Consider the following 25,854-nt stretch of genomic DNA (forward strand, 5'->3'; position numbering starts at 1 on the left):
CTGTCTGTGACATTTCTAGCTTAAAGGTCATGTGGAAATTTAAAATGTATTGTGAAAGATGAAGAAAACATGTCACCCAAGGCATAGAGGTACTTTTGCTGTTTTGATGTCTCACAATCATAGATCACTAAATGTCTCTCTCATAAAAACGGGGGGAAAAAATCTTTTCACTCTGACATTCGTTTTCCTCTCTGCCAGCCATGTTATTTTCTAAGCTAGAGAGGCCTGGGACTTTACAAAATCTAAGTTTTGTTCCGAAAAACTGTCAGAATTCTAAACCAGGTTAGGAGTTTTCTGAGGACAGTCCAAAAGCCTACTCCCTTCAGAGTTTCCACTGCAAAGGGAAGTGACATCACAGTGTAGGACGTAGGGAAGTGACATCACAGGGCGTAGGGAAGTGACATCACAGGGCGTAGGGAAGTGACATCACAGGGCGTAGGGAATAGGATTAGCCCTCCAGAATGACATGTACCCCCTTTCAGTAGACACCCAATTTGGGTTTCCATCCAAAGGTATCGCAAATTTTAACCGAATTTTCAGGAAGTCAGCAAAAGAAAATGTGAAATTATGCTAGGGCTGGGTCGGTTTGAAAATTTTAAAACCGGTTCGATATTGCCGTCTAAACCGGATCGAACCGGTATACCGATTTTTTTTGTAATGTAAAAAAAAAAAAAAAAATTTAAGCAGGGCTCCCGAATGTGGCCCATAACTGTCTGTAGTGCAACTTCAGTCCACCTGATAGCGATAATACACCTCTAAGCTGGTATTGTCAACCAGCAATGATACTGAATAAAAAGAAGCAGGACACCTGTGTAACAAACACACCCTGTATTTATTTCTCATAACTATTCAGCTCAACTTTTCTTCTAAACATCAAAATAATAAATGAAATAAGACTTCTGCCTATAGTGCAACTTGAGAAAAGGCTAATAAAAACACAAGCAGTGCAATCAGAATGGATTGGCTTACAGCTGAGCTGCCTTATAAACTTCAAAACTCACAAATTCACACAATATAGGGCCTAGGCATGGGTCGGTTTGAACATTTTGAAACCGGTTCGATATTCCCCAAAAAAACGTATCAAAGCGGCTGCAGTTGGTAGCGATAATGCACCTCTAAGCTGGTATGCTGCCAACCAGCACGAACACTGAATACAAATAAGCAGAACCTTTTAACTGTAACAACACACTGTTTTTATTTCTCATAACTATTCAGCTTAACTTTTCTTCAAACATCAACATAATAAAGAAAATAAGACTTTTGCCTACTAGTGCAACTTGAGAAGAGGCTAATACGAACAATAGTGCAATCAGAATAGACTGGCTTAAAAAAAAAAAAAAAAAAAAAAAAAAAGGGTTTTTCGGTTCGCACGTGATCAAACCGGTTTGGGCTCGTACACCGAACCGAACCAGTAAAACCGGAAATCGACCCATGCCTAAATTATGCGTTTTTCCATTCACTACATTATGCGGAATATATAGGAGTTGTTGAAAAGGAGGAAGTGATTAAAACATCACCAAACGCGTCAAATCATCAAAAGAGGGAAATCACCCTGCTGTGTTCTCTAAATAAAGGGGAGGTCAAGAGAAAACATCCAGGAGGAAAACATGATAGAAAGCTTGGTGAGCACACTGCTGTCTGCCTCTGCTGATCTGCCATACGTGCATGTGGTGTAAAGTAACAAAGTACAAATACTTTGTTACTGTACTTAAGTATCTTTTTTGAGTATCTGTACTTTACTTGAGTATTTATTTTTCTTTTAACTTTAACTTTTAGTCCACTACATTTTGGTAATAAAATCTATACTTTTACTCCGATACATTTCCCAAAAGCATCTTGGTTACTGGTTACTATAAAATAAACAAACAGATGAGAGGCTCTGTGGTGATGATATACAATAGTGGTTCCTAAGCGAATATATAACTGTGTTAGACCTATTTTAACACAAAAAACATCGCTGAATGCAGCTTTAAAGTCGTTATTTTCTACATTGATGCAAGTGTTATGTACAGTATGTACTTCCTGGAATGAATCAGAAGAAATATTTTATTCATTCCTGGGGATTTTTTTTATTGATCTTTGCAAACATTCACTTTGATCACACATTCAATCAAAGCCTGGTAACACACACACACACACACACACACACACACACACACACACACACACACACACACACACACACACACACACACACACACACACAGCTCCATTAAGGCCCATGTAGTGGGACAGAAACAGTCACAATAGAAATACACAACAATAAGAACTATATAGGCCACACAACAGTTTATGTTTTCATATGAATACATGTGTGTTTGGATACTCGCTATCACTGACTGATATAAGGCAAAGAAAAGAGCGCCACCTACAGGAAATCGAACATCATCCACAGAAAATTCAACTTGGAAAAAGACATCACAGTCCCGCCCACAATGTTTGATTGACAGGTGATCTGTGGGCAGTGCAGCGCAGAAACACCACAGCAATGAGAGCTAAGCACCAAAGATGGAGAGAGAGAAACACACACACACACACACACACACACACACACACACACACACACACACACACACACACACACACACACACACACACACACACACACACAGAGCTGCTTTAATAAGTCCTGTCTACTTGAGCTTACACAGCTCAGCAGTGTCTCCCTTGTAAAAACACACCAGTCCAGCATGGAGAGGCTGAGTGAAGGTGGTCTGGACTCTGTGGAGGAGAGTCATGGTTTCAGAGACGTTGTAGAAGGACAGAACACCTGCTCTGTGATCCAGGTACACTCCTACTCTGGAGGAGGGAGGGCCTGAGATGAAAGTTATGATACTTTTATGTCTGAACTGACAACTCCTGCTGTCACACTCTAATGTCCAAGACTTGTCATTGTATCCAAATGCACTTTCACCCTCTGTTCTGCTAATATCTTTATATGAGACTGCTATGAAAACAAACCTCCCGCTCCACTCCACCTCCCAGTAACAACGTCCAGTCAGACCCTCTCTACTCAGGACCTGAGGCCAGTAAGTGAATCTGTCTGGGTGACTAGAATATAACTGTGCTTCACTCATGCGTGTTGCTTTTCTGTTCCCCTGAGATAATAACAGCTCTGTGTCTGCTGTGTTTGGATCCAGTGTAATCTGATGTGAATATTGTAAGAAGTCAGCTCTGGTCTTGGGCTCTGGTCGTGGCAGTAAAACATCCTCTTCAGTCACTGTCAATGAGATCTTAGGCCGTTCCTCTGTCAGAATGTCCTGTAGTTTATCTCTGACCTCTGACACAGCTGCAGTCACATCCTCAAAGTAGCACAGAGGACGGGTATCGATCCTGGCTGAATCTGTAGATTGACTGAGACGGGACAGCGAGGCAAAACTGTGTAGGAATTCGATGTGATCCTCTGTGTGTGAGAGCTGCTCCAGCTCAACGTCTGTCCTCCTCAGCTCAGAGATCTCCTGCTTCAGTTTCTCCTGAAGTTCTTCAGCCCGACTCGCTTCCTCTTTCTGCTGGGATCTGATTTGCTGCTTCACCTCAGAGCTTCTCTTCTCAATGAGACGGACAAGCTCAATGAAGATCTTCTCACTGTCCATCACTGCTTTATCAGCAGAGAGATTCATAGCCTTCACCTCCTGTTGAAGCACCTTCACGTCTTTCTCTCTGCCCTGGAGTCTCTTCTGGATTTTTTGTTGATTCACCCCAAGCTCTTTCTGCCTCTCGGCCCTTTCTGTGGCAGCTGAGACTGTGTCGTGTCCCTTATGTTCGTCCACGGAGCAGAGATAACAGATACACTGCTGATCAGTACGGCAGAACATCTTCATCACCTCGTCATGACGAGAGCAGATGTTCTCCTGAAGCTTCACGGTGGCTTCCACCAGCCTGTGTTTCTTAAAGGTAGAGGATTCATAGTGAGGCTGGAGGTGCTGCTCACAGTAAGAGGCCAGACACACCAGACAGGACTTGAGGGCTTTCAGCTTTCTCCCAGTGCAGACATCACAGCCCACATCTCCAGGTCCAGCATAGCAGTGATCAGGAGCAGCAGCTTGGAGTCCGGTCTTCTTCAGGTCCTCCACCAACTCTGCTAACATGGTGTTTTTCACCAGGACAGGCCTCGGTATGAAGGTCTGTCTGCACTGGGGGCAGCTGTGTATTTTCTTCTGATCCTCTGCATCCCAGCAGTCTTTAATACAGCTCATGCAGTAGCTGTGCCCACAGGGAACAGTCACCGGATCCTTCAGTAGATCCAGACAGATCGAACAGCACCATTTTCCCCCGTCCAGCTGAATTCCTTGCTGCGCCATTTCACTTCTCAGTGACAGTGAGTCAGATAGTTTCACTAGAACTGGCTGTTCTAGTGAAACTAGAGAGAATAGAACTGGCTGTGTTTGAGGGAGGGGTTATCAGGCTTTGCTTTATTCCAGGAAGAGGAGCGTTAAAGAGGCAGTGTGTTCAAATACAAACTTACAATCAATATCTCTCCCCCCTTATCCCCCTCACATATTAATTACACATAGAGTGAAATATTTCAAGCCTTTATTTCTTGTAATTTTGATGATTATGGCCTACATATAATGAAAACCCTAAATCAGTGTCTCAGAAAATTAGAATATTGTGAAAAAGTGTGAAAAAGTTCAAAATTGGAAACTCATGGTGTCACACCCTAATCAGCTAACTTACTCAAACCACCTGCAAAGGTTTCCTGACCCTTTAAATGGTCAGTCTGGTTCAGTAGGCTACACAATCATGGGGAAGACTGCTGACTTGACAGTTGTCCAGAAGACAGTCATTGACACCCAGTGGCGTGCCTGACCAAGTTGGTGCCCTAGGCAAGATTTTGCCAGAACCTAACCTCTCCCACCCCCTAACCCTAACCTCTCCCACCCCCATGCCTAAACCTAACCTCTCCCACCCCCATGCCTAAACCTAACCTCTCCCACCCCTAACTCTAAACCTAACCTCTCCCACCCCCCATGCCTAAACCTAACCTCTCCCACCCCTAACCCTAAACCTAACCTCTCCCACCCCCCATGCCTAAACCTAACCTCTCCCACCCCCATGCATAAACCTAACCTCTCCCACCCCTAACCCTAAACCTAACCTATCCCACCCCCCATGCCTAAACCTAACCTCTCCCACCCCTAACCCTAAACCTAACCTCTCCCACCCCCCATACCTAAACCTCTCCCACCCCCATGCCTAAACCTAACCTCTCCCACCCCTAACCCTAAACCTAACCTCTCCCACCCCCCATGCCTAAACCTAACCTCTCCCACCCCTAACCCTAACCTCTCCCATCCCCCATGCCTAAACCTAAGGACACAGGCAAGCAGACCCTCCCCATGCCTGCAGAGGTGCAGGGTGGTTGAGAGAAGAGCCAATGGAGAATCCTATCCATTAAATGGGGTTTTGCAAGTAATCTCTACAACCCAGAGAAACTGGGTTGTAGAGATTGTACAACTCCACCCCATCGAATGGGGACATTTTGAAGCAATTCCGTTCCATTGAATGAGGTGATTCATAGTAGGTGTGCTGTTTTTCAGTTTCATAATGATCAGAAAGCTACTGTAATTTCCAATCCATGTCCCACGCAGGTTCCGAGAGGAGGGGAAACCTCTAAGCTGGCATTACGTTAAACCAAAGCTGGCGATGATGTAAGGCTGTGCGTGTGTGTGTGGACCCAAAGGTAGAGACACGGAGTCAAAAAGCAGTTTTAAGTCTTTTACTTGACTTGATCAAAAATAAACAAACAAAGGTTCGCCACAAACGGCTGCAGGATATACTGACATAAACAGGGCTGTGGAGCCAACTAAACTTAAACTAACTCGAAGGTAATTGTCCAAAGCACAGCTCAAGTAGTGTCGACAAGAGAAGTCACAAGGAGTAGAATATCCAACGGGCACGGGAGGAACTCAGAGCAGGCCAGGACCACAGCAACACACGACAATAATCAGCAACTGGGTCTGAAATGACACGTGTTTAAATAGGCAGTAGACCAGGTGCAGAACATCACACAATCAGTGGGGTTATTGAATTATTGGCTCTGTCGCTGCCCCGTCTCCCGCCATCGTTCCTGAGGCGGGAAGGTAGGTCAGCACCTCGGACAGCGACGGGACACACTCCGCGTGCCCGAGTCACCCGTCCTCCGGCCATTTCAGCACCACGGCCTGCTCCGCTCCTGTGCCCTCTTCCAGTGCCGCTAGGCCCTGCCTCTGCGTGCATGTCAAGGGATGAGGAAGCTCACTTGTGCTTGCCATGATGATGCCTGTCTGTGTCTGGCTGCGCTGCAGGCGTTCTCATACACGAAAGGGGAAACGAAAGGGGGGGGTCCACGGACCACGACGTTCCGAACCGTGTGCCGAACCGTGGGGGCTGATCCGTACGGGTCATGGATTATCCGTGATCCGTGCCAGCCCTAGCTCGCTCAGTGTCTGTCTGTCTCCCTCCCACTCTGTGCTGTGTGTCGAGCGCTATGCTGCCTTCTCTCTCTCTCTCTCTCTCTCTCTCTCTCTCTCTCGCTCTCTCTCTCTCTCTCTCTCTCTCGGGACTAGTGTGAGAGAGAGCACAGAGAGAGACACGGTGTGTGTTTGTGTGTGTTCGACACACGCACTCGATCTCTCTTTCTCCGTTTCCCTCCCCCCCTCTCTCTCGCGCTCTCTCTCTCTCTCTCGGAGACCTTTAGTCTTGCACGCACACACACACGGGACACGCCCACACAGTCCGCGGGAGAAAATACACTCTAAAATCTAATTGATTCTCATGACTTTTGTCATGACTGTCAAACCTACATTTATATACTTTGCGACGTTCATCATCGTTCAAATTTGGCTGGTGGCTTATTAACATAGGTTCCTGTGATGTGATGAACTCAAAATGCTAAATAATAATAACATATTTCTGGTTTCCCAGGGACTCTAAATTTTTTTTAGTGGTCTTTAAAATAAGGTCATGCATTCTGTTTGGGATTTGGTAGTCTGGCTGCACGGAAACAGGCAACTGGAGGCAAACAGGTAATTGGAGTAACTGTTTCAGTTGCTGCCGGATCTGTATGCCGGAGCTCCCGGCTTATTACAAACTTATTACAAAACAAAAATGCTAAGTAGCTAGCAAGCTAACGGCAGAAACCTACACACTAGCTTGTTGCTACATGCTGAAAATGGCAAGTTGGTTTGTTGGAAAATATATCGCAAGGGCACTGCCACCAAGCGCCGCCCATCGCAATCCCACAATGGAGACCTGCGCCGCCAGACTCCTCTCCCGGTAGGGAGGGGAGGCTTGTCAGCGAGACTAGGGATTTGGAGACATCTCCATTTTTTCCCTTGTATTTATCCTCTGCAGCTCAGTATACTCAGTTTTGGCTGCAAAGGCGCTGCTCTGATTGGCCGCCTGATCTGTCAATCAAAGCAAACGTTGCTGCAGCCATGGATCTATTGTGGGCTGTAGCTACCTTTAGCTAGCCTGGCTAACCTTTAACCTGCCGTCTGAAAATCGTTTAAAATCGTTTAATCGTTTAAATCGTTTAAATCGTCGTTTAACCTTTAGCTGAACTGAGCTAAAGAGAGACCGTTTGAAACAGATTCGTATTTAGAGGAATAGTTCAGCGGACCCCATCGGCTTTGCGGGTTGACCCTGTTTCAGTGCGGTAAATTGAGTGTTTTTATTTTAGCTTTGTTACAGCTTTGTTACACTTTGTTACAGGGCGGGTGTGTGTGTGTGTGTGTGTGTGTGTGTGTGTGTGTGTGTGTGTGTGTGTGTGTGTGTGTGTGTGTGTGTGTGTGTGTGTGTGTGTGTGTGTGTGTGCCCCACCCGCCGGAGACATTACATTAGGAGAAGAGATCACTTTTGCCACTGACAGCCCTTCCCGTTAACAATGCTGCTGCCTGCTACAGCCAAAAGGTTTCACAATGCTTTTCTGCACTCGCCATATGCTAGGTTTCCACCTAGCCATGTTTCTAGTGCCGTAGTATGTGGTACACCCACTCCCTACCACCACCCACATTCCCCTAGCCACCGCACCTACTCACCCCTGGAAACCCGACGTGCTACAACCTTCCTAGCCCTAGCTCTCGCCCCTTTTCCATAGACCTGCCCCCCTGGCTTGCAACTCCTCCACCACCCACATCCACCTAGCCACTCCCCCTACACACCATTCGAATCCCTAGTCCCAACACCCTTCACTAAATGTCCATGAGTGAGTGAGTGAGTGAGTGAGTGTCCTGACTTCATCATCTTCTGACCCCGGCCTGGCCTGCTGGCCAGCGCAGTGGGAAAAATTGATTGAGCATCTACTTGCTTTGTAGAGTAAAGCATTGTGGGCACTGAGAGGGACTTCACGCCTCATGGAGCAATAGCCATGAAGGTTGGTTAAAACAGGAAAGATTATATTTTTTCTTTATTTCCTTTGTTGAAATACATAGCCTACATCTGTCATTGTTTATTTTTCTTTCACTAAAGCATCTTTAATAATTAGATAGCCTACTAAACATCACAACAATATCCCTTCAGTTCTACAGAGGCAGTTTTTGAAATGTCCATAAAAAGATTGGGATCAACAACTCCATCATATTCATGTCCCCAGATAGCTTAGCTCTGTGATCATTATCATGTTGTTTTACTGCAGCACTTCTTTAAATAGTTAAGTGTCAAAGTCCTGCTTGTTATAGTCACAAGATCTGGAAACACCTGAGAGGAGGAGGCGGCGCAACACCTGAGGGGAGGAGCAACACCTGAAGGGAGGAGCAAACATGTGTGAAAGTGCTGCTGAGTGAGAGAGCAGAGCAGAGCAGGAGGCAGGAGCAACAGGAGCTGCGCAGGGTGAGTGTTTAATATATTACAACATAAATAATAATTATTTAACATTTGACTGTAACAGATCTAACAGTCTGTGAAGGGAACAAGAGACAGAATTAACTCAACAGTACATCAGCTTCCCACTAAATCAAAAAAAGGCATGAAAAAAAGTACTGACTTACGCTTGGCATGGCCTATATTCACAAAGCTTCCTAAGAGGCTACTAAGAGTTGGTCCTGTAGCGTTGACATTCTTAGAATGATGACATTCTCTAAGAACTTACCCTTAAAAGAAAGATCAGATTATAATAAATAAAGATCAAAGTAGTCTCTTGAGAGCAGGCCTATTACGAGTTTCTTAAACAGAGCACAAAATGGCTGACAGACTAGACTGAGAAGCAGGATTTTTTTTTTTTTTTTTTTTTTTTAGAATCAGGAAATGTGAGCAGGCTTGGGAAGTAACTGATTACATCTAATCTGGTTACTGTAATCAGGATACAAACAAGTTAACTGTAATCCCTTACAGTTCCATCAAAAAGATGTAATCAAGATTACAGTTACATTTAGTGAAAACATATCAAAGCGGCTGCAGTTGGTAGCGATAATGCACCTCTAAGCTGGTATGCTGCCAACCAGCACGAACACTGAATACAAATAAGCAGAACCTTTTAACTGTAACAACACACTGTTTGTATAATAAATAAAGATCAAAGTAGTCTCTTGAGAGCAGGCCTATTACGAGTTTCTTAAACAGAGCACAAAATGGCTGACAGACTAGACTGAGAAGCAGGATTTTTTTTATTTTTTTTTATTTTTTAGAAGCAGGAAATGTGAGCAGGCTTGGGAAGTAACTGATTACATCTAATCTGGTTACTGTAATCAGGATACAAACAAGTTAACTGTAATCCCTTACAGTTCCATCAAAAAGATGTAATCAAGATTACAGTTACATTTAGTGAAAAAATAATGGGGATTACTAGCAGGAGTACATGTATTGTATATTCTATTTATTGTATATTGTATCTTTACCCAAGTGGCTGTGCACTGTACATATTGATTATTCCTATTGTCTACTTTATGTTTGATATCATATGGTGCAAAAAACACACTTAGTTGGATCTTAAAAAGGACCAGTGCACCCAAAATAAGTAAATAAATAAATAAATAAATAAATAAATAAATAAATAAATAAATAAATAAATACCTAGAAACCAGATAATATCAGTGCACTGTAATGGAAATATTGTTATTGTTTTATTATTAATGAGAAACAGGCAACACTAGATTGGATGAATGCCTGCTGTAACCAACACATGTGGTTTTTTTGTCATCCTGAGGAGCATGCCCCCAGAATCAGAATCAGAATCAGAATCAGAATCAGAATCAGAATCACTTTTATTGCCAGGAATTTGTCTTAGTGTCTGTATGCAGCGTAGCAGTCACATCAATATACAGAGATAAGAAGTAGGAAGATAACTAAAGACAATCACAAAGTTGCAAGGTAATTAGTAATTGTATCGGATTACATTTTTAAAGTAACCCTCCCAACCCTGGCAGTGACTGCATCGTGCATGCTTGATCTAGTTAAGCTGCATTCCCACTCAACAAAGTCATGCTACACCGCCACCTTCCATGCAGGAAGATAAAGGACGCCACGAGTTGAGTCATGCCCACCTCGTGCCTGAGGGCGGGGCCAGTCGTAGTCAATCATAACTTAAAACAATGTTTCAATAACGCATTTAGATTCATACTTCAAGTTTGAAGTGAAATAAAGCTAAAGGAAAGGACATAAGATAAATAAATGGGTATAAGGTAGGTAGGCCTATATTTTCTATCACAAATCAATAGGCTTCTCTCTTGGCCTTCTTGTCATAGCTGCAAGTACAATAAGCCAACACTAGAGTGTGACAGAGTCCACACAAAAACAAACATGTACAGCATATCCTCACTGTCATGCAGGCCTTCAACAAATAGCCAAATCTGTAAAGACAAAACCTTAGTGTAAAGGCAGATAGAGTAGCCTAATGCACAATGAAGTGCACGTAACACTTAAACTTAACTTATTCACTTAATTTATTCACTTAAGATTAACCCCATTGCACCAGCGGTCCCTGACTGGGGACACCCCCCCCCCCCTACAAGAGAAGAAGAAAGAAGAAAAAATTTAAAAATACAAATGAAAAAGAAAACTGTGATGGAAGATGTCTATTCATAGAATACATGAATGTGACACCGTTTTGAAAATCAGCATCAACTGTATGTAGGCTATGTGGACATACAGGGAATTTGCTCTCAATGTACGTAGAAAGGAAAAAAGAAAAGGTGTGCAAACAAGCTAAAATGAACAAACAAGGAGAGCAATCATATAAAGCAGGGATGTCAGAGATACGGCCCGCGGGCCGACAGGTTTCATCCGGCCCGCGAGATGTTTTGGAATATATAAAATATATATATATATATATATATATTATTATTACATTTGCACCCCATTATCATGAACTATGTGTGGCTAATAAGCAAGCTAAGAGTTCATTCATAAGTTAATTAACCTGCACTACAAGGAAGTATGTCAGTAGGTCATCAGGTGTAAACAAAGCCGCCATGATGCCACGCTGGAATTGAATCGCGCATTCGGCTACCTACCAAAAAACAAAGGAATCAACAAGATGCTGTCGAAAAAGAGAAAGGTTGACACGGAATGCAGGCAGTTTCAAGAGAAATGGAAAGAGCAGTATTTCTTTTGTGAAGTAAATGGGTAAATGAGTCAAATTGATTTTAGTAAAAAAAAAAATCTGGCCCCCATGAGGTCTCAGTTGAACAAATCCGGCCCTCTACCTAATAAGAGTCTGACACCCCTGAAAGCAAGTTAGCTGCTATTTACATTATATAGAATGAGTGTGATGTAGAGCTATAAATATGTAAGAAGGAATAAAAATAAAATCTAATTAAAATCTACCTGTACAGTCTAGTATATGTAAACCACACTGGATTATAAACGAGGCTATTAGTCAGATATTGCACAGTTGTTTACAGTTATTGAGACACAACTTTTGGACAGTTATTACACAGTTATTGCACAGTTAACACGTTTCACCTTAGAGTTGTGTGTGTCTGTGTGTGTGTGTGTGTATGTGTGTGTGTGTGTGTGTGTGTGTGTGTGTGTGTGCGTGCGTGCGTGCGTGCGTGTGTGTGTGTGTGTGTGTGTGTGTTTCTCCTCTCAGAAGATGAGTGTTCATGTGGAGGAAGAGGGTGGAGCAGAGCCTCCTGATAGCTGTCGGTCTGTGGAGGAGTCTCCAACACTCTCCAGTCATCAACATGGACCCTCAGACACAAAGTAAGACAACTGTTACACTTGAAACTCCATAATAGCCTGAGAACATGAGAATATGTCAAATTATGCAGGTGCTCAAAGTAGAACATAATAAGCTAAATGTAAGTTTTTGAAAGTAAACTGAAGTTCATATAGATATTAGCAGAGCCCTTTTGGGTCCTACTTTCTGGAGGTATCCCTACGGGCCAGCGTCAGAGTGACGTTTTTTTCATCCTTGGTATCACCAACTATTGACATGCCCCTTTGCAGACCTACCCCCTTTAGGTCTGCAAATGCGGTATAACCCTTGTGCGTGTCCGCTGCTCCTTTCCCAATAGCAAATGTCTTCACTATTGTGAGCAGTGTGCTCAGGCCCAAAAGGGCTCTGCTAATATCTATGAACTTCAGTTTACTTTCCAAAACGTACCTTCATCTTCTATTAGCATTCGCCCTTTTGGGTCATACTTTCTGGAACAAAAGGGCGGAGCCAGATGTAGTCAATGCACACTGTGACACACCTGGTCTGAGTGGATCATTTAGCCCAGGTTGGTGACATATGAGGTTGTCCTATAGGCCACATCTCCCCGAAAAAGGGAGGACCAGATTACCCCATTTTGGCAGACTTTTTTTTTTTTTTTTTCATTTTGGCAGACCTGACATCCCCAAAGGTTGTGCTTTTTGAGGAGTTAGGTGTGTTTAATATATATATATATATTTTTTTTTACTGTGGTTCAATAATAGGGGAAAGATTAATATAATTCCAGCCTATTTCCATGTTTAGAGGGAGAGAGCTGTTTCGCTCTTTTCAGAGAAAACTGAGAGACGTAAATGAGAGAATGAGACGTACATGTACATTATTCCCTTTTTCATCAAAACATGATCTATGGGGGAAGAGTAATCCCCTTTGGAAAAGACAAAAAACCCTGGGTGAACCTAGCACCCTATGTCCTTTTTCGGAATAACAAGAGGACCCTTCAGAGGGTCGTTGTGTAGTACCCAACCACCCAAAGCCAATACGTCATTTTGACCAGGATGTAAGGGGACGTAGAAAGGGGGTCACCTGCTTCCCTGTGTGCTCCCAATTTTCTAGGGGGACCCTTAATGCACCTTTATTAGGTAGGAGGAAGGAAAAAAACAGATTCTCAGGTTTTCTATGAGGTTGCAGGTGCCGATGCCTGTCAGATTGCTTTTCCAGCAGGAGCATTGAGAAGCTACGGCCCTGGTGAAGCGTGGTCTGCGACCATGCGGGGACCAACCTCTGTGCCGTGAGTTTTTTCTGTAATAGCACCCTCAGTCAGTGGGGGAAGAAAACCCACTGTGTGGGGGAAGAAAACCCGATAACCGGGCCTTGTTATGAATCCGTTTCGGTGGTTCCTTGTGTGTTTAAAAGCATGGCGCGCCCGTGCGCTTACCTGGGCACTGGCGGTGCGCCGTCCCTCCCCCGAAAGAGCCCCCATAGGAAGGGAAGTGACTCCCTTTTTAGAGATAGCTCATGAGTAGGAGAGCTGTTCCCGAGACCTCTCTTCCTTCTTTTTAGAAGGGTGGGTGGGGGGGGTGGGGGTTGTAGGCTGTTCCTCAAAAAGTTGTATGGTCAGACCAGATTGCCATGACGTAACCTGAATGGCCGAATTCATTCTGTCAATATCCATAGGTATTTGTGGAACAAAAACAAAGGTTTTAAAGTAAACCATAGTTTATAGATATTAGCGCAGCCCTTTTTAGGGGCGGTGCCTACTGGATAGTATCCCTACGCGACAGCGTATGACTGAAGAATGTTCCACCTTGGTGTCACCAACCATGGTTACGCCCACTTGCACATCGACCCCCTTTAGGTCTACAAGTCAGGTATATAACCGCTGGGGTTGTCCTACAACCCAGGTTTTACGAGTGAGAACGAGGAATCTCACACTAGCTGCTCCCTGCAGCGCACCTACTGGAAAATGTCTATTTTCTCATAATTTACCCCTATAAAACCATCCATTGCGCCTGAAGGCGGCCTCCACTATCCAGTGCGACAAGCGCTCCTTGGACAGTGCCCCACCCAGGGCCCGCAGCCCAAAGAAAACCAGTAACAGGTCGCAGCGTGCGTGTCCTGCCCACGTAGGCCAGGATCGCCCGCACCGTGCAAAGCGTGTTCAAGCGTCGCTCCTCCTCCGAGCTGAAAGGAGGGGGACAAAAGGCAGCCAGGTCCATGACCATAGATCTGAAGCATGGCGTTGATATTCTTAGGCTGGTTGGGCCGAAGCGTAACCCTCCGCTCATCGTCAGCAAACACCAAGCAAGACTGCTGGACCGACAGGGCAAACAAGTCGCCAACCCTTTTGCCTGAAGACAAGGCTAACAGCAGCGCAGTCTTCAAGGACAGGAACTTCAGGTCCACAGTTTCCAAGGGCTCGAACGGGAGACCCGAGAGACCCTCCAACACCATTTAGGGAAGACATTAGGCACCCGTGGTCACAGCCTGCGTGCCCCTTTCATAAACTGGGAGACCAGGAGGAGGCTCCCCACCATGTGACAGGCCGATATGGCCACTACATAGACCTTAAGGGACTGAGGAGACTGACCCGCATCATACAGGCTCTGTAGGAAACAGAGGATGGGCTGAACACCACAACACACTGGATCCTTGTTTACGATCCGCGCACCAGTGGGAGAAAACTCGTGTAAAGGCCACACGTGCGCTAACGCATCGTGTGCTAAGGGAGGGTTGTTGTTTTTGACAGAGAACCACAGGGGGCAGTGTGTTGTGAGCCGCAATGCGAAGAGAACGACCTGGGCGCGGCCGAATCTGGCCCAAATCTGTTCCACCACTTGGGGGCGTAGCTGCCACTCCGTCTGCCGGGGGTTGCCTCGCGACAGCAAGTCCGCCCCAAAGTTCAGCCGGCCATTTAAGTGCGCTGCTGACAAGGAGCGCAGGCGAGAGTGCGCCCAGAGGTGTATCTCCGCTGCTACTTTGTTCTGGACCGTACACCGCCCTGCTTGTTCAATTAGGCGATGGCGGCTATGTTGTCCGAGCGAATCAAGAAGTGGTGCCCACGTATCTGATGCCGGAAGTGGCGTAGAGCCAGGTGGGGCCTAGTCTCTTAAAACAGACTGTCTCATCTACATCTGGCGAATGCAGCTATACACAGTCTGTACGTTACACCCCCAGAACATGCACAAGGAAGTTGGGAAAAAAACCTTCAGACAGGAAAGAAGTTAGGCTTTCCTAAAAAATCGAATTGAATCGAAACAGCAAAATTCTGTCTACTAATTTAGGGTGTATTCACACCTATCTCGTTTGGAGCAGTTGTTCCGAAACAGAGAGCGTTTTCCCCCTTGGTGCGGTTCGTTTGGGGGAGTGTGAACACAGCAATCGCACTCGGATGTGGGACAAAACAAGCGGACCGAGATTGCCAAGAAAGGGTGGTATCGGCTTTAAACGAACTCTGTTGCGGTTCCTTTGTGGTGAGAACGTGATCCGACCTCGATCCGACACAACTGCAGGAAACAGTGCGCATTTTTGGATAAACCAGCTGCCGTAGTCAGCTGCGCTGTGCGTAATGGCCTGAAGAACGAACATTTTAATCGTTTAAAAACAACATCTTCATTCAGATCCTGTTTCGTCGACTTGTGAAACTAGCGTTTGCATGGATAAACTTTGGGGCATTTTTACATCATCACATCAGCAGTTTGAACTCGATCAACTTATCTGGTCTCCATAAATAAATAAAAACAAGTCATGGTAATCAGAGCCAGCCTTCTTTGTGATCAGATTGTCTGGTTCAATCAGACAATCAGAGTGATTGCATGTCTCCCTCGAAATGTCCGTAGGCTATTATTAAATTATTTATTAATATTTTATTCCTGACAGGACAGGTGTTCATATGCGTAATCCTCTGAAGTCTCCGTGATAGTAATAGCAGATATTGCGACGGTCTTTGATCTATCTCCAAATTCCCGATAGCCTAAATAGGCTATCTCCCGACCCCTCCCTCTTTCTTTCTCTCTCTCTCTCCTCGCATGGCGCACGCCCGACGTAGCCTAATGTAGGTCTAACAAAACACATTCTTATAATCATTATAGAAAATGTCTGGGAATTATTGTTTCCATCCTATTAGCCTATCAGAGTGTCTGCTGGCCAATCCAAGAGGTTTGGCAATACTATTTGATTTGTGGCTGTGTGAACAAACGAACCAAGGCATAAATGCAACAATTGTATCAATTAAGCCCCTGATTCGGAACCAAGCAAACGACCTAGAGGTGTGAATACACCCTTACAAGCCATTGAGGTTAACCTCTGATCCAGAAATGGTGTTAGGTTCTACCTTACAGGGTGAGAGCAGGTTGTTTCGGATTCAGATGACTTCATTTATCCCAGAAGGGCATTCAGTTCTAAAGCTACCCGTCCCCGACGTTGACTGAGCGTGCACTCAGTGGGACTGCATGAGTTTGTAACGTGCAGTACTGTGCAAGGCCGGATTAACCATAGGGCAACCGGGGCAGGTGCCCCGGGGCCCTCGGGGTGAAGGGGCCCTCCATTTTTTTTTTTTTTTTTTTTTGTCGGGCTCATGTTGGGCTCCACAGAACTATGACACAAATCTAAGACCAATCAGGACAAAATAAAATGTGTTTCCAAGAAGATTAAGTCTGATGATTTAATTGGATGCCTGTGGGCAAGTGGTGACCAGGGGCGCGGGAAGTGGGGGTGCTTGTGGTGCTGCGGCACCCTCTGCTGTTTTGTATTGGAAATGTAATGTCAATTATTTTTTCATCATTGTAAAGCCACAGCACAGTGAAGAGGATATTAATGTGAAGATTAGCCTCTTCCTTTTGCTCTCAGAGTACAGATTCATGCATTTTACTTTAAAATGTACAAAATTTCTTTGTCCCTAGAAACCCCTCAGTCAGACTAATATCTTTATCCTGCTGGTGCTACCTCTTTGCAAAGCCTAGAATCGCCTATGAGTGAGTGAGAAACTGAATCTCAGAAACGGAATAATAAAATAACAGTATAATACTAATGTTAATTTAAAATGAGATATTGCTCTAAATATGGCGAAAAAACATCCAAACATCCGGACGATGGGTAGGGGGGCCCCTGGGAGCTTCAGTGCCCCGGGGCCCCTGGGGGTGTTAATCTGGCTCTGGTACTGTGTCAAAGAGCTGGATGGGAGGGGCCTTCTTTCCTCATTTGTTGCCGTGGATACCACTGACACAAAACCTGGTGTCCTGGACACGTATCAACAGACCATGTTATCAAAAACTCCAGATATCAGAAAGACTGACAATGTGCAATGTTTAGGGATGCACCGATATGAACATTTTGGCCGATGCCGATAACCGATATTAACATTGCTGTTATGGCCGATAACCGATATTTACCGATGTCGATATGATCTGTATAAAAACACATTTCTATGATAATAATATTTTGTACATACTGAAAAACACATGTAAACACTGAATTTGAAAAAGTAATGCATTTCTTTATTTCAAAAACATTTGTAAAAGCCCATAAATCATAGATTTACTGCATTATTTCATCTCAATGTGAAGAATTTGGCTGATACCGATAACCGATATTAACATTGTAACATCGGACCGATACCGATATGTTAAAAAATGACTAACATCGGCCGATACCGATATGATTGCCGATATATCGTGCATCCCTAGCAATGTTGCAAGATAAATTGTCGGTCTTTACTAGAGCTAATGATGATGATGTATCAAACATTTGTGTTTGCAGAGGTCAGCTGCACAGGCAGAGAGCAGAGTCTCCAGTACCCAGCTGCCTGTCTATGAAGACTGACTTGTCTAAAGACAGTAATCCAAACTTCAGTAATGAACCGGGAAGAAAAGGGGAAAAAGCAAGAAGGAAAAAAAGAAAGAACCTGGACCTTCAGACACAAGGTAAGAGGACTGGTTAGACTAAGTCTCAATATTATTATTTTTTGTCTAAAATGCATTTATAAAATGTCCACATCAATTATTTTGATGAAAATCGGCAGACCCCCTGCAGTACCTCCACAAACCCCCGTAGGCAGTGGTGCCCAATGTTTCTACATTTCAAATCTACTTTTACATTTGTCAACAGCATCCCCCCCCACCCGCCAGAGAGTAGAGCCTCCTGTACCCAGCTGCCTGTCTATGACTGGCCGGTCCAAAGACAGACCTCCACACTTCAGTAACGAACCTGGACCTTCAGACACAAGGTAAGAGGATTGGTGGTTATACTGTAAGCCTACCTGGTTGAATATAATTAAAGGGGGACTTACCCCCCAGATATGTAACAAAACGTTGATTTGAAAAAACCTATGGGAAAAACCAAGAAATGACGTATCCTCTTGTCTATACTATACTCTTTGGCTGTGCTCAGCTCAGGAATTTTTTCCGGAAATCGACGCCATTACAGTTTGCCCACCGCCTCGAAAATAATTTATATGAGAGCTGCAATATCTTTATAAATATCAACAACTAGCCAATGCTGGTGGCCTGTATGGAAACAGCGTTGCTCAAAATGGTTGAAAGTTATATCAATTTGGCCATTCAGTGCCAAACTAGAAATTGAATTATTTTTCTCCCATAAACTTACGTTAAAAGAGACTAGTGACGCGAGGCTGGTTACCGCAGCACAGCACAATAGTCAGGACAAACGGCCCGCTCTCACGCTCATGTAATCACAATGTGAGATTTCTCCACGTCATTCCCTTGTCCAACTTGCCCTATACCGTGCCATGAAATCCGTTTTTAATTTTCGTTTCTCCCTTTTCCATGATTCTTGTCAAAAGTTTGCTCCTCTCCAGCGCAGAGCGCAGAGCTGCACCGGGGTACTGGAACATTCTCCCCCCTCCCCCCCTCCCTCCTCCCCCCTCCCTCCTCCTCCCTCCTCCCCCCTCCCCCCTCCCTCCTCCTCCAGGCTGACGGTGTTCACAGGCGAAACAGCCTCGTCCCATTGTAACCCTCACGGAGCAACAACAAACAAACACAGACAGAAATAGCTGGTGTGCGATTTTTCTGCACAATCTGTGTCTGAGATTGGGTACAGGATTGCGGGAATCCCGCATCTGGACTCACAGGTTACACAGGTTACGACTGGGCAAGCCGCTGGTCACAGACAGGCGGGCAGCGCGTCAGTGCAGCAGCAGCTCCGTGTCCCCAGCGAAAAGGGGCACAGAAGACCACCAGTCGTCCTTGAGAGGATTCCAGCATTCTATGTTGTCTCTCAACCTAATATATATGGAATTCTGGACAAAATCATATCTAGGCTACATAAAAAAATATAAAATAAATCAGATTTGCATCTGAGAGACCAAATCTCATCATAGGGCTCCTTAGTATGAAAAAGGTTGGGAATGATTTACAGCAACACAATGCCATTTCCTTCCTTTTATGATTATAGTGGCGTTTATGTGTTACATAGGAGTTGGTAGGAAAATAACAGGCGATTGTAATCAATTAACAGATGATTAACAGGTCAAGTGAGATCATGGGAATAGGCTTGGAGTTGTGAGGAGCCGAAAGGGTACAGGGGGAGTAGGGGAGTAACTATCTTGAAATCCCATAGTCTTTGGTTCATCGTGACGTCACGACGTATCAAATCTCCCATTAATTTGAGGGCAAAAAAAAAGCAGTGTTCCACCCATAGAGGGCACTTATGCCAGTTATGCTGCTGAAAAATGATACAAATGGTAGAATGGCAACAGTTTGGTCTCAAATGTGGAAATTTTGACCAGAATTCTTCACACACCACCCCCAAAGTCATATATATTGGTTAAAAGCTGGAAAAAAAGTGTTTTGGGGGTAAGTTACACTTTAAATGTTTCTACAAATAAATGTGAACCAAAATGAAATCAAAGCTCGTAGGATAGGAAGGAAAGGCACTGGCAAAAGAAAAATAACTGTTCTACATCATCTTAGAAACAAACTATACTTTTATTAATGTAGAGAACTGAAATTCTATACTCAAGTAAAAGTACAATTACGCCCATAAAAATGACTCATAAAAATGACTATTTGAGAAACCTACTCAAGTAAAAGTAAAACAATTACTCAAAGTACAAGTTACTTTCCATTTTGATATTTTTTAGGATGTGTGGGCAAGGGGGTGTGGGGGGGAGCTAGGGATAGGAAGGCGGTAGAGAGTTGGGATCGAATGGTTGGGTAGGGGGAGTGTCTGGCTAGAGGGTGGGTAGGGGGTGTGTGTAGGCTAGAGGGTGGGTAGGGGGAGTGTCTGGCTAGAGGGTGGGTAGGGGGTGTGTGTAGGCTAGAGGGTGGGTAGGAGGAGTGTCTAGGCTAGAGGGTGGGTAGGAGGAGTGTCTAGGCTAGAGGGTGGGTAGGAGGAGTGCCTAGGCTAGAGAGTGGGTAGGAGGAGTGTCTAGGCTAGAGGGTGGGTAGGGGGAGTGTCTAGGCTAGAGGGTGGGTAGGAGGAGTGTCTAGGCTAGAGGGTGGGCAGGGGGAGGGTCTAGGCTAAAGGGTGGGTAGGAGGAGTGCCTAGGCTAGAGGGTGGGTAGGAGAAGTGTCTAGGCTAGAGGGTGGGTAGGAGAAGTGTCTAGGCTAGAGGGTGGGTAGGGGGAGTGTCTAGGCTAGAGGGTGGGTAGGGGGAGTGTGTAGGCTAAAGGGTGGGTAGGAGGAGTGTCTAGGCTAGAGGGTGGATAGGGGGAGTGTCTAGGCTAGAGGGTGGGTAGGGGGAGTGCCTAGGCTAGAGGGTGGGTAGGGGGAGTGTCTAGGCTAGAGGGTGGGTAGGCGGAGTGTGTAGGCTAGAGGGTGGGTAGGAGGAGGAGTGTCTAGGCTAGAGGGTGGGTAGGCGGAGTGTGTAGGCTAGAGGGTGGGTAGGAGGAGTGTGTAGGCTAGAGGGTGGGTAGGAGGAGGAGTGTCTAGGCTAGAGGGTGGGTAGGCGGAGTGTGTAGGCTAGAGGGTGGGTAGGAGGAGTGTGTAGGCTAGAGGGTGGGTAGGGGGAGTGTCTAGGCTAGAGGGTGGGTAGGAGGAGTGTCTAGGCTAGAGGGTGGGTAGGGGGAGTGTCTAGGCTAGAGGGTGGGTAGGCGGAGTGTGTAGGCTAGAGGGTGGGTAGGAGGAGGAGTGTCTAGGCTAGAGGGTGGGTAGGCGGAGTGTGTAGGCTAGAGGGTGGGTAGGAGGAGTGTGTAGGCTAGAGGGTGGGTAGGAGGAGGAGTGTCTAGGCTAGAGGGTGGGTAGGCGGAGTATGTAGGCTAGAGGGTGGGTAGGAGGAGTGTCTAGGCTAGGGGATGTGGGTGGTGCTCGTGTGCTTAAAGGTTTGCACTTGTTAATGAAGTAGAGCAGGTAGACTGAGCAGACACAAGGTTGTTGCTGAGTGAAAGAAAGGCACAGATTCAGGTGGAATCAATCTGCCATCTAGTGGGGAAAGGGTTGCAGGCCCTTCCCCTGGAACCTCCAACATCCGGTCACACTCACCAACCAGCCACACCATATCCAAACCCTAACCCCAACCAAGTGGCAGTGCTTAAGCCCAACCCCCTCACATCCTGTGCATCACCCCAACCCAAATGTGTCACTGACCTTTGCCTAACCCCCTTGGTGCCCTGTGCTATTAAAACATTGCAGGGGGGAGAGACTGTCTTGGAGGGTGAAGCCTCTGTGCTAGAGGGTTGAGCCTCGATGCTGGAGGGCACCGCCACTCCTGTTCTTGCTCCACCACCTCTTCACCAGTGGCAAGCCGCTGTCATCGGTGGGGGGGAAGTCCGGCGTGACCTCTGTGGGGCTCTGTGGTGGCAACGTGGGGCCCTGCTCCATTTCTGTGGCGAGGGCGGTAACAGCTCTGAAGCTGCCGGTGCCTCCAGGTTGGTGGGTGGGAGTTCCCCCTCCGCCGCTGACTTTCCTCTTCCTGCTTGGTGTCATCTACTTCCTCTAGTGTGCTTCTAGTGTGCACATTCACCCACTGAAGGGACCGATGTTTTGGGACTGCTGGTTCTGTTTTCACTCTGGCTTGGCTCGTGCGCTTGGCTGTTCTCATCCTCCCCTTCCTCCACAACTCACCAGGAAGAACTGGAGAGCCCTCAACCTGGATCTTGGACACCACCTGCTTCATCCTCCTCTGGGACTCCTCACCCTCGCCATCATCCCCGACTATGTGCACCTCCTCCTGGGCCCCCGTACTTCCCGGCAAAGTCGATGGATGGCTTTTCACCCAGAAGGTGCAGGTTGGAGTCGCTGGTGGTGAGGATGACTCTCCCTGTACAGATCCTGTCTCACACTGAAGCGTTACCTCCTTCACATTCATCATGATGTCCATGACGGAGCAGCACCACCGCCTTGAAAATGTTCTCCACCAGGAGGAAATGGGAGAAGCTGGGAGGTGCAGCAGGGGCTGAGCTGCTCAGCATGTAGGGGATGAAGATCTGCAGGAGAACGCTGTGGAAGAAACGCTTCCTCACCGTGCTGCGGTAATTTCCCTTTGTTGAGGGTGTTCTTGCTCATGTCCAGTTCTCTGAAGAAAATGTTGCAGACCTAAGGCAAGTCACGGATGGTTGGCTCCATCAGGGCATCTAGGATGGAGCTTATGTAGGGCTGGATGCTCATCTTCAGCAGCTTCTCTGCCTTGGGGAGGACCACCGCTCACATCTTGTTGCTGACATGCTCCTTGGTGATGATCTGGTCCATGTCTGTTCATATGGATGCCTGCAGCATGGGACGTCCCACCTCACACAGCTGCACCACCGCCTTGTACTGTGTTTGGCCCTGGTGCTGCAATAGGCTGTACACCATGTCACTGATCAGCATCCAGTTTCTCTGCCTCTCGTACATCTTGCCTTTGAGTCAACGGAGATGAGCTCCCTCCATTTGGGGAGGAGGGCCTCCATCACCAGTTTAGACAGTATCTGTGACAGTATGCCACATATCATGTCCCAGGTGCTGTAGTGCCCATGAGCTTGGCAGTAGAGTCGCACTGCGTTGGTGAAGGCTGGCGCCATCTGGACCTTGTTCTCCTCTGAAAAACCACTCTTGACCTGGCTAACGTACATTTGAAAATCATGACTCCTCCCTAATGTATGTGTTTACCTAGAGGCAGTGTGTTACCCCACCGGTCACTATTGTTGCCGTCAACATGTTTACTCCTTCTATGACCACACTGAACAAAGTTGAGTAATTGCAAATTCATATATCAACACTAGACACCTTCAAGATTATGTGTGCCAAAAACCCTTGTCCTATCTTTATGTTAACACATTCACTGCCAACAGTTTATCCAATACAGTAGTTAGCTTCTGCCAAGGTTTTTTTTGAGGATTCTGGCTCATCTTTCAAGAGCCGAGGATTATTTTCTGCTAGGACTTTGTGAACACAAAATATCTCAAAAGAACTAATAGAATGTGTGCTTTCTCTGTCTAAAAGAGTTAGTTTTTAGCATGTTCTGTTATGTAGGCATTAGCAGTTGAATACAGCATGGTTTCAGAGTCTGAGAAGGAAAGCTGAGATAAATGCATTTTTGTGAGATTCGATAGAACAGGCAGAACAGTCACTTTAACCATTTATTTTTGGCATCAGTGAGACATCAGACATCTAAACCCCCCTCTCCTGCAAACTCCTCCTCCGTGGGTGTGTCTCTGGTGGCTCTGCTCGCTCTGCAGCGTGTGTGTCACAGGCGAGTCTCTGCTGCCTGTCTCTGCTGCCTGGCGGCCGCTCGTCGGGGGAGTCTGGATCGGGCTCGCTCGTTTCTGGGGTTTCGGTTGTGAGCTGGGATGAAGCTGCGTCGGATTCTGGGCTTTCTGGGCTTTCTGCTGCGTGTTTCAAAGTGTGTTGCACCCAGAGTCTATTTTTGGAATCCCCCACCGTTGTGCGCCAGCTCCCAGCGCGACAGCGTTTTCGCCAAACCATTCTCATGAATCCTCACGCTTTTTCCTGCTGTTTTTACTCAACTTTCTCTAATCTGGAGAGCACTGTCGCCACTTAATGGGTCGGTAAAATAGGTTATAGACATTCAATAGCTCCCATATTTTTATAGGAGATGTAAGAGGCTTTGATCCACGTCCCACCGTCAAAAAATGCACTTGACGAGTTAACTCGTCCACGGCAGTCAACCGTTGGTTTCTGTTTGACGAGTTAACTCGTCCACGGCAGTGAATGTGTTAACATACTTTAGAACACGGCTCTCTCGAATACTCGATTCTGATTGGTCAATCAACAATATTCACCGGTCATTATTTCTCGACAACCGACCGCTGCTCTGCCACACCTGGATTAATCAGTTGATAAGAGCATTTTGTCCGCAGACGCTACTAATTAGGCCAACCAGTTGCAGCTGTGGTGTCTTGTGTGCCAATTACGAATGAAACCGCTTTGTGTTGAAAACGCTATTAAAAAATCTATTTGAATAATTATTTTTGTCAGATTATTGAATGATTTAGTTGTAGGCCGTGTTCTAAGCGGGATAATGTATACTGAGCCGGTGATTACTGGAAATAATGACCTTCAGGTGAATATTAAGCCCTCCGCTGCGCGGGCTAAATCATTCACCTGTCGGTCATTATTTCCACAGTAATCACCGGCTCAGTATACATTATCCCTTACTTAATGACCCTTTTTTTGGTAGCTTTGATGCAACCAAGCCCTTCTCCTGGTGCAACCAGGAAGTAAACAGCTCTGGTCATGTAACATTTTACACTAACCATGTGACACTGCACATATTTCATGGAGACCCTTTATTATTTCAATATTTGCTGGAAATGCATTGATACATCATTCAGTAACATTTTTAGAGCCTTATAACTGAAATAGTTTCACGGTCACTATTGTGCCTGGTGGGATTAAATGGGGTTTAATGGGAGTCTAGTGAACAGAGCCATAGAGAGAGAGACTATTCCACATGAACAGAGTCTAGTGGCCAGAGCCATAGAGAGAGAGGTCCAAAAAATGCCTCTTGAGAGCTTTTAAATGGGCTACTTTTGTACTCTTACTTGAGTAATGTCCTGCACTAGTACTTTTACTTGTAGGCCTACTTGTGTTTGTAATGTGCCAGCTATCTGCTGATCATTCTGCACTGCTGCTGTTGACCCAAGTCCATCCAAAGCTCTCAGCTCTCATGTGCTCACAGGATGCTTCTGCAGATATCTCTGAATTCTCTCTGTTTTAGGATGCTTCCATGTTATTAAATGACATATGTCTGCTGTGCCCTATGGGGGTTTGTTGTGTTCAGGATCCAACAGGAGAGACCAGACTCTCCTCAACCCAGCTGTGTGTCTCTGAAGAGCAACCGCTCAAAGGGTGGATGGATTGATTTTAAAGATGGACACCATTCTTCTGAAGAGAAGTAAGTTGTTTTAACTGACTCATGCTGACTTGCTGCAATCTCACGAGAGTAATCGTCTCTTTATGTTCACATACTTAATAACCTTTTGTTTGGAGCTTTGATGCAGCCAAGCATCATGGTCATGTGACAATTTACACTAACCATGTGACACTGCACATATTTCATTGAGTTTATTTATTATTTCAATACTTGCTGGAAATGCATTGATACATCATTCAGTAACATCTTTAGAGTCTTATAACTGAAATAGTTTCACGGTCACTATTGTGCCTGGTGGGATTAAATGGGGTTGAATCCATATTGCTGTCCCTGGGTGTGAGCGCTGTTTGAACACAGCTTTGAAGCGGAGTGATGAACACAGTGAAGCACCCGTGATGTTATACTAAAATATCAGTACGGCCAGGATCCCTCTTGTCCAATGAAATTGCTCAGTCTGAACTAACTGTTGTATAAGGAGGTATAAAACAAACTGGAAACAGTGTGGCAAGATGGGG

General features: G+C 45.6%; 2 protein-coding genes across 2 annotated transcripts in view; one reads left to right on the forward strand and one right to left on the reverse strand.

Moving 5' to 3' along the window:
• Nucleotides 1-2,633: 2,633 nt before the first annotated feature.
• On the reverse strand, nucleotides 2,634-4,301 carry LOC310798777 (tripartite motif-containing protein 16-like; the record flags this gene model as incomplete). The annotated part of the gene is made up of 1 exon (XM_083661328.1): nucleotides 2,634-4,301. One exon carries the CDS (start codon nucleotides 4,299-4,301, stop codon nucleotides 2,634-2,636), a length of 1,668 nt encoding a protein of 555 aa, XP_083517454.1.
• Nucleotides 4,302-8,788: 4,487 nt separating this feature from the next.
• The window catches only part of LOC310798702 (NLR family CARD domain-containing protein 3-like), a gene marked incomplete at its 3' end in the record, with an annotated part of 57,619 nt that continues 40,553 nt past the window's right edge, over nucleotides 8,789-25,854 (forward strand). The window contains 5 exon segments of the mRNA XM_083661256.1: nucleotides 8,789-8,811; nucleotides 12,008-12,120; nucleotides 17,828-17,991; nucleotides 18,176-18,293; nucleotides 25,247-25,360. Of these exon segments, the coding sequence (XP_083517382.1) occupies nucleotides 12,011-12,120; nucleotides 17,828-17,991; nucleotides 18,176-18,293; nucleotides 25,247-25,360 (506 nt within the window). The 5' untranslated portion in view covers nucleotides 8,789-8,811; nucleotides 12,008-12,010.

The sequence above is a fragment of the Poromitra crassiceps genome, assembly GCF_964638095.1.
Source record: "Poromitra crassiceps genome assembly, chromosome: 26".
Lineage (NCBI taxonomy): Eukaryota > Metazoa > Chordata > Actinopteri > Beryciformes > Melamphaidae > Poromitra > Poromitra crassiceps.